Source organism: Rattus norvegicus, chromosome 16, assembly GCF_036323735.1.
Source record: "Rattus norvegicus strain BN/NHsdMcwi chromosome 16, GRCr8, whole genome shotgun sequence".
NCBI lineage: Eukaryota > Metazoa > Chordata > Mammalia > Rodentia > Muridae > Rattus > Rattus norvegicus.
Window position 1 is genome coordinate 10,745,255 of NC_086034.1, and position 14,800 is coordinate 10,760,054.

At 41.8% G+C, this 14,800-nt stretch overlaps 1 protein-coding gene across 5 annotated transcripts in view; it reads left to right on the forward strand.

The window, feature by feature from the left end:
* Grid1 (glutamate ionotropic receptor delta type subunit 1) overlaps positions 1-14,800 on the forward strand; it is a 749,167-nt gene that overhangs the window by 600,237 nt on the left and 134,130 nt on the right. For 4 of the 5 annotated variants that reach the window (XM_039094853.2, NM_024378.3, XM_063275758.1 and 1 more), the window contains 4 exons: positions 7,257-7,358; positions 8,883-9,080; positions 12,905-13,229; positions 14,269-14,407. In XM_039094853.2, the coding sequence (XP_038950781.1) occupies positions 7,257-7,358; positions 8,883-9,080; positions 12,905-13,229; positions 14,269-14,407 (764 nt within the window). The remainder of the gene's footprint in view (positions 1-7,256; positions 7,359-8,882; positions 9,081-12,904; positions 13,230-14,268; positions 14,408-14,800) is intronic. The other variant, XM_063275757.1, reaches the window with a different exon arrangement.

Sequence of the window (14,800 nt, forward strand, 5' to 3'; positions counted from 1 at the left end):
GTAAGTATAAGATTTGGAACTAGAAGGGAGGAAAACAGATTACTAGGAGAGGGAGAAAGAAAAAAAAGAAAGAAAGAGAGAAAAAGAAAGAAGGAAAGAAAGACAGACAGACTTTAGTGATGGCATCTTTACTGTCTGTTTATCCCAGTGAGCTCTTGGTTTCTTGGGCTTTCGATTAACAGAGGCTAAGCCTCTGGTGCACCCATTGCTGCCATCATGAGCCTGTTGTCCTGGCAATGGTGGCATTTCCAGTTTTTCTCATCTTCTCTGTCAGTATCACTGGACAACTTTTATTTCTCTTTTGGTGAAGGTTTGCCATGAAGCTTCTATATATCACAGTTCTCCTTTTACCTCATTTTTATTTCTGATTCTAACAGTTTTGCCCTCTACTGGGACAAGTTATGCTGGGGCTGGCTTTAAGATAGTGTAACTTTCACCAAGTGCTCAATTCCTTGTGCAGATGGCCTTGGTTGAGATAGCCTTTCATTTCTTCCCTGTCAGAATGAGTGGCTGTCCTACAGTATGTCTGGGAACTTAATGAGTTTACCTGCCCCTTTCTCAGTAGTAGTTTATTAACCTGGTGCTGACTGACAGCTTCTGCAGTGTAAACCTCCATACTAGTCTTAGTGGCTCTCACAAGCTAGAATCCCCCTACGAATCCTCCAATTAGACATTGCTTTAGGAATCTTGGCCAAAAAAATGTAACATTCTGCTCTCAGAAGCTAACGCTCCGCTTCTCAGATGTTGTCTTTTTTCTAAGCACGTCTTCCCTGCATTTGGCTTTGCTTATGGGTTGTAATTGGCAATTGGCTGAGAAACTAGCTCACTGGTAAAGTGGCTGCTTAGCATGTGTGAGGCCTTTGATTCAATCTCCTGAACCCCTTTCCCAAAAAGAAAGGACTTGTAATCAATTTTCTGAAATCATTGCTGGCTAAATGTCCAATTCAAGCTCACTCAAGATAATCGGTTCTTCTTCACCTTGTTCTCCTTCCAAGCCTATGATGCTTTGAAGCATACACTGAGTCCATTTGCTTTCCAATAATAGTGGCAACTGAATGAACATCATGGAGGGCATATTATTTCAGGAAAGCCCTTCCAGTGACAGGATAATCCAACACTCTGTTCCTATCATTGCTGAAGCCTCTGTCTCCATGACGCCATCTGTACTGTGCTGATGCCAGTCACAGGTTGATAGAGTTCACTTGGGACCTTAGCTCTGGTAGTGCCATGGTTATGAAATGAGTTTCTAATTCTAGTTTTCTCTTGAGACCTTCCTATCAGGTACAGTGGTAGCAACTGACATGACAGTGATCTATTATGGTGTTGGGTTTTATGAAACATGGGATTTGGGGTTAAGTGAGTCAACTTTCCTTCTTCCTTTCCCTCCCTTTCTCCTTTCCTTCCCTGGGCTCCCGTCCCATCTCTGTTCTCTCCCTTCCTTCCCGTTTTCTTGCTCAGTCCCTGAAATGAATGAGACTAGGAAACTGATCCCTGAGCTATAAAGTAGTCAGATTGCTTATAAAGTAGTCAGATTTTCACCCTCCCTCCCATGAACAGAGAACGGCCTGTGCAATGACGTGATAGATCACAAAGTCCAATCTTCTAGAAGAATCTTATTCAGTTTAGGGTTAATAGCCCTGCATTTACTAAGAACAGGGCCACAAAGTTCTAAATCCTCACATCTTACATCTTGTTTTGAAGTTCCTGCTGGTGTTCCAGCATGAAGAGCACCCCCAATTGACTCAGGAAATACATTTTTCTGAGTCTAGTGGCTTGTGAAATTTATTCCCCAATTGGCTGATCTCTGGAACAGTTGTTTGTCATAATCAGATTTTGAGCCCATATATCTCCTTCCAAGCAATGACGGTCATAACCCTTTGCTGCATCCTTCCTTCTGGTCTGGGTGGTGCAGATCTCCGCAGTGAATGAAAACACGGCTCTTATCACCTAGCAGCAGTGCTCGTTTTGTTTAACAGTGCTAGAAATTAGTTTTTTGGGCTCTGATCCTGACAGGTCAGCTGTCAAAAGTGGGTGTCTATGGCCATCAATCCACTGATCCCATAAACAACATCCTGTCTACAAAATTCAGTCGGTGTATGTAGGCACGGATGAAATGGTCTGGAGCTTTGTGACTAAGTGTCAGGACTTCTTCAAGTAAAAAAGCTTTTCTGACTCTCCATTTATCAAGGCTATCAGGCTCATTTGACTCTTACTGACTGAGACATTCTCCTCGCATTCTGATCTGGGAGCACCATATATACCCTTAGGGTGGAGATGGGGCACTTTTCCTTCCTATGTTGGCTGACTGCAAGCTTTGGGATTATTTTAAACTCCATTGGATCCTCTCATTGGAACTATCTTGATCTAGTATTGTAGATAGGATATTATGAGGCGTTGCCTCTTTCAGAAAGCGCCGATGCTGGTCGTGAGATTTGGGCAAGAACACATAGCTTTGTGGAAATTGTCTCAGCCGCGGGCATGGGGTTCTGTTCTCATCTGGGAGAATAATAAACTTTCTTGCCCAACACCAAGGATCCTGAATCCTAGAACACAGTTGTACTTTGATGTGTCTGAAAGACAGAATTTGCGTTTCACTTTGAAGTGTTTCTTTGCAGGCTATAGTATGCCTAAAGGCCAAAGAGAGAAAGTTGATATTGAAAGCAAAGCAAAGAAAACAAACCAAAAACCCCCTTTAAGTCCGAAGCTTTTTCAGAACCAAAGATAAGGGTGAAAACAGGCTCACAAGGCTGATGTCCACATTGATTTAAATGTTCTTCCACTAGATTTGACTGAATAGTAGCAAAAATGTTTGATGGCATCCCACTTTCTTAATAGAGAAGGGCTCCTGCTTTCATGAATCTGGGCTTCTCCTGTGGGTAACTCTCTGTCTTCAGACCTGCCGAGATCCACCAGATCACTCTAGCTTGGAGTCTTAGGGCCTAGACAGCGGTCAAGTATGCTTCTCCTAGGAGATGAGGGACCCCACTGCATAGTTTATTGCAGACAGAACATGGACTTTTTTGCTTGTTTTAGAAGAGCCTTAACTTAGTGACAGATAAGACTCCAGATGCACTTCTTTCCGTTTTCTTTCATAAAAAGTCATTGATAAGAACGTGTAATTGTTATGCTAGTTATTGTTTATGTAACACTCCGTCTTCCTTCCGGTCAAAGTGGTGAAAATCCTATTAAAGATGAGCAATAAGCAGTAATGAGGGCTGTTTGCTATTACTCTGCCGATATGCGATACATATTTTTCTTTATGTATTATTCAGGCTATATAGTACAAATGGTTTGCACCCTATTTGTGATTCTTAATTAAGCTGGTTTATGAAAGGGTATTTCAAAATTATTTTATTCCTTTACTACCCTCTCAACTTGGCGGGCAGGAAATACAGATACATTCTAGTTCATAAGTAAGAAAATGTAATATGAGTGAATATATTTAACAAGTATTTGATGACAACCTTTTGTGTCTCAAATGCTCTGAGCATCATCTAGGTAAATGGTGAGACCAGCTACAATACATGGCTCATTCATAAAAATCTGCTTCTCACACCTTCAGGCCCCGTCTTCTCCAAATCTTCACCAGTTACAGCAGCCTGTTCTGGAGAAGAGACCACAGTGGTGTCAGAGGCAAGGTTGGACCAGATGATGGCGATGAGCAAGGCTAGCTGCTGTGTTTGGTCCCAGAGAGTAGAGCAGGAAATCAGATCTCATAGCTGCCCCAGGGATCTATCCTGAGTCTAAGGCTCTGGAGACCATGTCTAGTGCAACTTTGCATAAATCCTGGAGGCCATGAAAAACGTTAATGAGCTGTTATGAATATAATATACCAATGTATGATATGCGAGATATGTTTGTATCCTAACATCAGGGAAAGATGGGCTCTGAGAATGATCAGTGAGACATCGACCGCTTTTCTGTTATTCTAAAAACTATTCTAAGGTAAACATATTTTTAAAAACGAGTCATAGTTTATCAGACCCAGAAGAAGAGAAATACCATCCTGGACAGAAAGAATTGAACATAAGGTTTAGGAAGTACATATGAGCACAAGAAGAGTAGGATTCCTGGGGCTGGGAAGTATCTAAACTGGGCTGAAAGAGTGAACTTGGGGTTGGGAAAGCTGTTCTTTTCGGTCAGACTTAGGGATATTTGAAGTTACTCTGTAGGGAATGAGGATTTATTACAAAATGATAATTCACCTACTTTGTGTTTTGACTTATTTGTTTTGAAAGTTTTAAAGATGTATTTTATGCATTTAAGGATTCTGCCTGTATATATGTCTGTGTCTATGTATGCTTGATGCCCATGAAAGGTGGAAAAGGAAAATAGATCTGTTGAAACTGGAGTTAAGGGTAGTTGTGACTACCATGTTTGTGCTGAAAATCTTGGTTTCTTGCAAGAGCAATAAGTGTTCTTGACCACTAAGGCATCTCTCCAGGCCTGGTTAACATATTTGAAAGGTATATTCCAACTCAAAGAGGTGGATTAAAGGCTAATTGACAGCACTGAGACTAATAAGGAAACTGTTGCAATGGTCTTAGGCCGAGTAGTGCTGCTTAGTAGTGCGTAGAAACAAAGCATGCTTAGAGAGGTATTGAAAGGCAGAGGTTACCCTGCAAGAGAGCTAAAACCTAAGCAGGCAAGGGTTTTATTTCGTGCTCCTTTTTGCTTTTACTCTCAATTCTTGTGCCCAAGTATAATGTCAATACAAATGCATCCCGGATGCTGAAGGCTAGGCAAAGCATCACAGTAGGTGCTCGTTCAAGACAGGATATCCAAGTGTTAAGATCCTGTCCCTCTGCCAGTGATGCTTGGCAGCAGCTGTAGAAACCTAATGGAAACACGGTATAAAATATCCAGGTGATAGACTGTTATGTCAGGATTGCCGTCATCATAATGATGAATGCCTTCACTGTTCTGATGGTAAACGACACCTCCAAACACTACCCACACCCAGAAGTAGGGACCACAAATCAGGAATCATCAGCTCCAGTATCAGCTAAACAGTTATGGGATGCAGATGCAGGTGGTCAAAATGCAACTTATTCCTGCCCCTTAGGCCCATTCTGTATCAGACAAAGGGGAGAGGAAACCAAACCCTTGACTGGGTTTTGTCTCTGATAAGCATTTTTTAAAAAGATTTAATTTACTTTTATTTGATGTATACAAGTGTTTTGTCTCCATCTCTGTAAGTGTACCACATGTATTCAATATTTGTGAGGCCTGGTGATGACATTGAATCTTCTAGAACTAGACTTATAGGCAATTATAAGTAGTATTGAGGGTTCTGGGAACTGAACCTGGGTCCTCAGTAAGAATAGCGGGTACTCTTAACTGCTAAGCTATGTCTTCAGCCATGTCTTTACATTTTAATCAGCTTCATGAATCCAGAGTCAGGGTACTATTTTCTGGAACTACGGTGGGTAATGGCTACATTGGTTTCTCTTGATTCAGTTCTCAGAGAATGATACCATTAACATCCGTGATGTCTTTGATTAGAATTCTGGGGAATCTCAATGTACTCTTCACTCCAGTGTGCTACAAATTAGTTAGCAATGATATGGCATCTTTAGACTTTGTGACCATTCTTTAAATTAAATCATTTAGTCTCTACTGGCAAGCATCCTGTTATTTACGATGGAGTAGATATTGGGTCCAAAGTTACAATAAGAAATGCCAGACTTCTTTTTGGCCAGGTGTGGGATTCTATAATCTTGTTCTAATGGCTTTGTTTGGGGTCTCGCAGTTATAGTATCTCTCTCGACTTCTAGAACTGTGGCTTCTTTGGGTTGATTGTCAGAAATCGAGGGAGTGCTGGGAGAGTAGATGTATCTTAAGTGCAGCTTTGACAGCTCTTTTAGGGCCCCATGGTACATGTCCAGAGAAATGAATCTGAAGTTAAATAGGTACCTTGTGTTCCTTCCCTAATGAAGAGTGTTCAGCGTATAGAGCTGTTCGATCCATTAACCCCTTGCTATGTAAATGGTGGTCAGTGAAGCAATAGCAGCAGGAGTGCTGGAGAGCTTGTTAGACATGAAAAGGCTCATCAGAAAGCATAGCGAAAAGCCATGTGACCCGCACATGTCTGTAGTTTGAGAACTGCCAATTTAATTAATAGCAGTGGTTCACATCCTGGCTGAATGAGTCACCAGGAGAATTAACATATCCATATATTGTCTACTGCCAGCTAATTAAGTCAGAATCTTCATAGATGGAGAAAGATTCAAAAATGGCCCCCTAAAAGAGCCCAAAATGCAGATATAATAGTAGGTCAAGAAGCATTAATGACCAGACTTCAAGGTTCTTATTTAGTTGACTCCAAAGGGGTCGTGTGTGTGTGTGTGTGTGTGTGTGTGTGTGTGTGTGTGTGTATGTGTGTGTGTATGTGTGTATGTGTGTGTGTGTATGTGTGTGTGTGTATGTGTGTGTGTATGTGTGTGTGTGTGTGTGTGTGTGTGTGTGTGTATGTGTGTGTGTGTGTGTATTCTCTTCAATAATACTTGGGAATTATTGACAACACAAGGATCTGATCATTATTACTCTGAGACCTTGTAGCACTGCAGAAAGGAACAGTGATTCTTGAACACTTTTGTCTGTCATCTCTGCTGTTCCAACGGCAGTGTCCTCTTCATCTTCTTAGAATATGCATCAGAAATACAGCAGACTATTATATGTAGCCTAAGGACTCATAAAGATATTGGCAGGTACCACCCATATGTGATTGGCTACTAGCTTCCACCTCCAACCACAAAAGTTATAGAGCTTGTACCACAGCAAAAATAGGCAGAGACTTTAGCCCTGGGTACCACAGGCCCCAAGATGCTTGGCAGGCTATATACCTGTGGTTTTTGTTAACTGAATTATTATTCTCAATTTAACCCATTGTGGTACCATCAGATGGAAAGTTAAAGGCACAGTTAGGGAAGAGGACACAGTGTGGGGACACTGTGACATCGTTTTCATGGAGGACAGAATAAATTAGATATAAACATTCATTCCAGTGGCCAAATTCTACCAATTGACTTTATTTTAGGGATTTTGGAAGTCTAGGGCTCCAGATGAGATGATGGGAGAAAAGAAACCGTGTGTTAGATACATCTCTCTTCTCTTTATGGCTTTGAGAAGCCTCTGGGTCTCTAAGAAATCCAGCTGTTGCTGTCTAGCTGTCTGGTTTAAGATTCCAGTTTAGGAAGAGCTCCTAAGGTATTTACAAGTCTTCTATCCCTCACTCTTCTGTTTTTCCTCCACAGCTGGCGACCTGGGACTCAGAGAAGGGCCTGAATGGCAGTCTGCAGGAGAGACCCATGGGCAGCCGCCTCCAAGGACTGACTCTCAAAGTGGTGACTGTCTTGGTAGGATCATGGGGATGTCCTGGGAACTTTGTTCTCCAGGTCCTCTGAGTCAGAGGCTACTCCATGGTTAATGCAGGCTTTGAGCAGGGAATATGAAGGTCTCTGAGCAGGGTTCAGAAGGGGATCTTGAGGAGCCACTTGAGGTCCCAGGAGTTCTATCATTCAACTAATGATACGAATAACCTCATAGAGAGTGAGATGGAAGGTCTTCCCCAAGGACTTCTGGGATTTCCAGGGTACACTGTTGAAGGACCACTCGTGTTGCCTGCTGCTGGGATCCCAAGAATTTTTATCAATGTGACTAAGTCCACACCTCCTGCTACTCCTTAGGAGAACAGTATATGTAGCCAGCCTCCCTAGAAAGATATTCAGATGAAGACATTCTCCTAGTGCCCACGCTGCTGAGGGAAAAAGTGATAATAAATTTGCAGTGAATAAATGTTCATTAGTTATTCTTTTTCTACATAGATTTCCTAGAGTCATAGACTTATACAATTTTCAGACTCACATCCCCTTTTAATTCACTTTTTTTCTTTTAGAAAATCTTAAATTTTTCTCATTTTTGAGTAGGTCAGCCATACTCTTTCCTTCCCACCAAGAAACTCACAAACCTTCCCCTGCAGCATTTCTGCATTCCCTATGTGCATAGCATGAGTAAGCCTTACATTCTGTTTCTTTTAACTAAAGTAACTCCATTAGGTGCATCCCTGGGGCTCTTCGCCCTCAGCACCTTCATGTTCAGTTTCACACAAGAAGAAATGGTGGGGATGGATGACTGGAATGTTTTATAGATGGACACCTACCTCCCAGGACATAGCATATAGACTGTAGGTATGAACTCGGCATAGTTTGGATTCATGATCTGAGGGTTTAATTCTTTCCCATCCTTTGACTTATGATGTAATTTTGACCCGTTAACGGGCACTTACTTCCTAGTACAACCTGATAGATAAAATGGTGTCTTCTTCCCATCTAATACCACATAGCTTTATGACCAGGCATTATGCTTCATAAAAAGTGTTACAGTTCTTCTAACGCTACTGTAGAGGGATGGCATATACTAAGGACAGAGTCCTATGTCAGTATGGGTTCTATAGCAGAAGGAAGGCATATATACCATTTTATTGTGGGGTCTGAGGGTTAGGAGAGAGGCTAGGAAGATATACACAGGGCAATTAAATCCCCACTGCCCCGTGCTGACCTGTTGGCTGGAGCATAGCTCTGTGCACTGTACCTTGACTGTCCATAAAGTGCTTTTAGAAAAGGGCAGAGGAGTTCAGCCTTTGGGCAGAAATTGGGTAAATACCAACATTTCACTCTTGCTGTTGCCGTTGGTGTCATTATTGTTCATGCTGGGGATGGAACCTATGCATATGCTAAACAATTGCTTTTCCGTTGAGTTATGCCCCCAGCCCTAATTCTAACATTCTAATGTTACAACTCATCGTATTGATGTACCAACACCCTGGGAATAAATGTCAGTGAGTCCGTTGGGTTGAAGGATGTTTATTCTGTTTTCTGCAGGAAGAGCCTTTTGTGATGGTAGCTGAGAATATCCTTGGACAGCCCAAGCGTTACAAAGGGTTCTCCATAGATGTGCTGGATGCATTGGCTAAAGCTCTCGGATTCAAATACGAGATATACCAGGCCCCTGATGGCAGGTATGGCCACCAACTCCATAACACTTCCTGGAACGGGATGATCGGGGAGCTCATTAGCAAGGTAAGTTTCAGGATCAGGGCCCCAAAGAGGGGCATTCCACTATGTCTCTAAGACGCACCCGAATTTGTGTCATTGCACATTTGAGTTCTTGGGACCACACTGAGACATCCCTGTCCTCCCCCTCTTCCATTCTGTGCCTGTTTCTGCTCTTTTATTTTCTCAGACCCCGACAACCTCAACTTTCTCTGTTTCATACATTATTCATCCCTTTGGAGCCTACCCGCTATAATAAATCTCTGTAATTAACTCTTTCATTAACCACTTCTGTACTTGGACTGAAGTGGGAAGCTCATCGTCCTCCCCAAGGAGTTCTACTAAGTGCTTGTTCTTCAATATCTCACAGACTACAAGTGTAGTGTGTGCATGCAAATGTGGGTGTGTAAATGTGAGTGGTCACGGTCACATGTCAGCCTCGTGTGCTGAAGGTGTGGCATCCCCATACTTTCACATAACAATTTTACATTGTAATGTTTCCTCCTGACTGCAGACCAATTCCTCATTGAAACTTACAGCATCAAGGTGATTCATCCTCTCATACTCTTATCCCTGTTATTTCATGGCCTCTGTTACAATGGTGACTCCCTCTGTTATATTACTGCTCCCAATGGCCTTAAAAATTCCTGACATTGCCGTGGACAAACTTAGACCCACAGTCTCTTGTCACACGAGTTATCTTTAGTGTAAATATTCCCCTGTATCACATTAGCATCTTGCAGGCCACCTTCTCTGCTACTTCACGACCACGACCTGTTGTTCTTCTGATTATTTAAGGGTGTGTGTGTCTTTTTCTCATAAAACAAAATCTTATTTTCTAAACTAATGTAGGAAGACACTAGGCCTATTACTTTGCCAGTTTCATTAAACTTTTATTGTAAAAGAAACTTTGTTGTAGTAGAATTTAGATACTATAAAAATTGCCCAGTTTAAATCTTAGTTTCAATGATATTTAGGAATTGTACCGAGGTTGTATAAGCACCACTGCAATCTGTTCTCTAAGCACTTCCATTATCCCATTGTGGTCACTCATATGCAGTTATAGTTAATTCCGTTCTTACTCTTACCCCTTAGCCTCCTTGCTTCTTCTGAAGCAGTGACTCTCAATCTTTCTAACGGTACAGCCCTCTAATACAGTTCCTCATGTTGTGGTGACCGCAACCATAAAACTATTTCGTTGCTACTTTATAACTGCAATTTTGATACTGTTATAAACCCTAATGTAAATATCTGATATGCAGGATATTTGAAATGTGACCCCTGTTGGGGCTGCAATCCACAGATTGAGAAGCACTGCGCTACATGGCTGCAGTGTACTGTGTACACATGGAGATATATCAAGTGGCTTCCTGGTGTGTGGCTCTCCACTTGGCATACATATGTGAGATTTTTCACTCTTGAATATTTCTGCACCCCTCTGACACTGTAGCCTTTCCTACCCTGTGTACCCTTTTGTGATCATCCAGAGGAACCTCACGCACTTCATTCATATGATTTCCTGCGTTCTTGATTAATTTAATATATTAAAATCTTGCATCCATTTTATTATCTATCCTCAATGTGTACAGTCAAGTTTCTACATGAAATCTAGAGGTCTGTACAGATTAATATATGCATGAGTGTACTTTCTATCTTCAATTGTGTCCCCATTTTCCTTTGCCGGATGTCATGGCTACAACCCTAAGAGAGGTTCCACACATTTTCTTTTTGGCCTCAAGATACCTGGTAACTTTTGTTCCCTCTCAAAGGAAAATCAAGTTATCCTTATGTATTTTGGAAATAAGTTGAAACTTTAGGTAAAATTTCTACTTCCTATAACACACATGCTTATAAGTACAGGGCCTCCATCACTAATGGGGGACTATCTCTTCCAGTCACAGGAAGTCCATGAATTTTAAGTTGATTTCAGTTTGCCTCCTCTGGATCTTGCTCCATAAATAAATTCCCCATCCATCTTTTGCTACCTCCCGTGCTCCAATTTAATCTCTTTTACAGCTCTTTAAATATTTTATGAACATTATTCTTTATTACCGTGTGTGTGTGTGTGTGTGTGTGTGCGCGCGCGTGTGTGCGCACACATGTGCACTTAAATACACATCACTGAGTTCATGTGGAGTCCAGAGGAATTGCAAGAGTCATTTCTTCTCTTCTATCATATGGGTCCTATGGACCAAACTCTGGTTGGCAGGGTTGGTAGCAGGATCCTGACTTGCTGAGCCTCTCAGAGGCCCTATTCCTCAGATGTCAGATATTCTGCAAACTCCCACAACCTCAAAAGAGACTGCTTGATCCTTGGTTCTTGAGAAGGGCAATAGAAACCCAGCGCGCTCTGGTATGGGTAAGCTTCAACAATCTCCCCATGTTATTCTACGTTGTTAGAATTCAACGTAGGACCCTGATTTTATCTCTGCCTTCGAGCTGGCCCATTAAACCTTATAAAATCCTTCTGTGTACATTTTCTCTATTCGAGCTTAGAGGTAAGATATGCAGTCTTAATTGGTCACTCTCAAACATCCCTCTTTTTGTAGTTTCCTTGAGGCAAGGTCAGGGTGCTGACTGCACATCTCAGCCCCTGTGTTCACAGGAGGATTAGAGGTCCCATTACGTTCTGCCCATTCTCTTAACCTTCACAAAACAGTTCATTTTATTGCAGTCTTGGAAGATGGTTTTCAGGTTATAATATGGCATGTCCTGAGAGACTCTTCCTGACTATAAGAAGAATCAGCCAACACGTCTTCGGGTCTTAAGTTAAGAGTAACATGTGGTCCCTCTATTCTTTGAGGATATTACCTTGGCTTAAAGTATATACATAAAACAAGAAAGGCAGCAAGATGGCTCAGGAAGTAACAATACTTGCTGTTCAAGACAGAGGACCAACGTTTAACTTCTAGAACCCATGTAAAGGTAGGAGTGAAGCAATAGATGAAGTGGTCCTCTGGCCTCCATACCTGTACCTGCCAGTACCCCTCTCTGTCTCTTTCTTTTCATTGTCTTTCTGTCTCTCCAGATATATACACACACAAATAATAAATAAAAACTTTAAAAATCAATGAAAATGAATATATTTTTGAGATTGAGTACAGTTGTACAGTCATTTAACTTTTGAGGTATTTTAGAAGTAAAGCCAATTGATCTGGAGTAATGAAAGTTGAAGAAGCTTGCTGGGGAAATGGCGTGAATCTATGCCCTTGCCAGACAAGGAGGATGCAGTTTAACCTTGAACCAAGAAGGGTGTCCTTGGTAGGAAGTGGAGGGCCACATGCTCTTTTGGATTACACTTCTATTTGGTGCTGTGTTTCAGTATTATGGTACTTTTGACCAGAACACAGGAAGAAAGAACAGAAGACAGAGTTTGGTAGGTAGACTGATAGGAAAATGAGCAGGTGTAATTCATAGAAAGTGAAAATACTTCACTGAATTTTATTGTCTTAGACAGTGGTTCTCAGCCTTCCTAATGCTGTGCCACAGTTCCTTATGTTGTGGTGACCCCCAACCATTTTGTTGCTAATTCATAAATTGTAATTTTGCTAGTTGTGAATCATAATGTAAATACATGATTTGCAAGATATCAAATATTCAACTCCCCATAAAGGGTCTTGACCCACAGGTTAAGAATAGAAGTCATTTCTAGGTCCAGGGAGAGATATCTGTAAGAAGTGTGGGTAGTAGACAGCCTGGTTTTGGGTTTTTCTTTTGTTCTCTGCTTTCTCAGCTGTCAAACCCATTGCCTCTGAGCAGATCTTTGAAATGGGTAGAAGGTGGACCTTGATCTAGGGTGGAAAGCATCAAAGAGCTCAAGGTCACCTGTCATGAACTTCTTTGACTTTCAGAGAGCAGACTTGGCCATCTCTGCTATTACCATCACCCCGGAGAGAGAGAGCGTTGTGGACTTCAGCAAGCGATACATGGACTACTCAGTGGGGATCCTCATCAAGAAGCCGGAGGAGAAAATCAGCATCTTCTCCCTTTTCGCCCCCTTTGACTTTGCGGTGTGGGCCTGCATTGCTGCAGCCATTCCCGTGGTGGGTGTGCTCATATTCGTGTTGAATCGGATACAGGCTGTAAGGTCTCAGAGTGCCACCCAGCCTCGGCCCTCAGCTTCTGCGACTTTGCACAGTGCCATCTGGATCGTCTATGGAGCCTTTGTCCAGCAAGGTACATTTCCAGTTTTCTGCTGTCCGAATAGACCTGGGAACCAGAAAAAGCTCATTCTTTGGCAAAATTCTCAGATGCATACCACAAAAGTCATTTTAAATGTGACTTTATTTGATCTCAGGACAGTGCCCGTATCAGGCTGCACTCTGTTTTTCCAAGCAATACCAGGTAGAGATTAAATAAAGCCAGAAAATCTCAACTGCCAATCCTGATTCTCTATTTTAGATAAAATTAACTTTGGACTTCAGTGCGTTTTCTTCCCCTCCCACGTTAGAGTGATTGTTATGCACATGAGGTTGTCAAATGGAACTCAGAACAAAAATCAACACAGTGCAGCCATCTGTAAGCAGTTCTTGAAATATGATGCCTCCTGCCTTCCAGGGGCCTGATAGCACTTCTCTCCAGTGGTGAGTTTCAGGATTGTGCAACTTTGACCAGAAATCACAAATTACGAATGTCTTCATGTGAATCTCCACCCTACGTGTATCATAGCAAAAGCTTTTCAAGGTTATAGAAGGAGAATGGTGGGGGGAGCTTTCTTCAACTTCCACTTAAGGGTCCAAAGAGAAATAAAGGGCACGAAGAGGTAGCTTCTCAGGGAAAGCTACATGCAATGCTTTCTGTAAGTCCTGGTTGTGTGTGGGATCATCCAGTGAGGGCCGGATATTAATAAAAGTGATACGGGCAATCTTACTTTTCTGGATTAAAAGAAAACAGGAAAGCGTCCAGATAGGAAGAAATCCTTTATTTACAGAATAAGTGCATTCTATTAGGCACCAGCCCTGACAGTTCTTCCCATAATGAGATAGAATATCCTTGGTGTTATGACCAATGTCTCATCACTGGATTCTAATCTCTGTGGGTTAGGGGTGGACTTTTATCATCCTCTGGCCTTTCCCAATATTGGTGGTTTGAAGGGCATTTCCTTAAAAAATATAATGTCCTATGAACACGTGCCATCAGTCTTTGACCTTGACCAAGGAGGGCCTCCTCTTGTTGGGTGAGAGGCAGGTAAGGTTAATCCCTCTGCATTCTGTAGGTGGTGAGTCTTCGGTGAACTCTGTGGCCATGCGCATCGTGATGGGCAGCTGGTGGCTCTTCACGCTCATTGTATGTTCCTCCTACACAGCCAACCTTGCTGCTTTCCTCACAGTGTCCAGGATGGACAGCCCCGTAAGGTAAGTCTGCTCTTCCTTGATCTCTGTCAGCGGTGAAAGGCTTCAGAAAGGATGCTCTCACCAGGCAGACACATAGGTTCTGCAGATGGATGAAGGGGATAATTTACAGGACTCTGATCAAGTGTCTTATTTTAGTCATAACTACATTCGTGTGTAAATTAAATTATATCTGTCTGAACATTTAAACATTAATTATAAAAGCAATGAACTGAAACACTAGAATTAACAAATTAAATTTCCTCAGATACTTTAAACTAGAAAATAAACTAAGTTAATCAAAATTTTATCAACATTCACTTAAAATTAATGAAAATCACAAGTCTAATATATTTTCAGATGTTCAAAAATCTTTAAATTATTTTTAAAAACTTGCTAATTGGGCTCTGGGAAAGA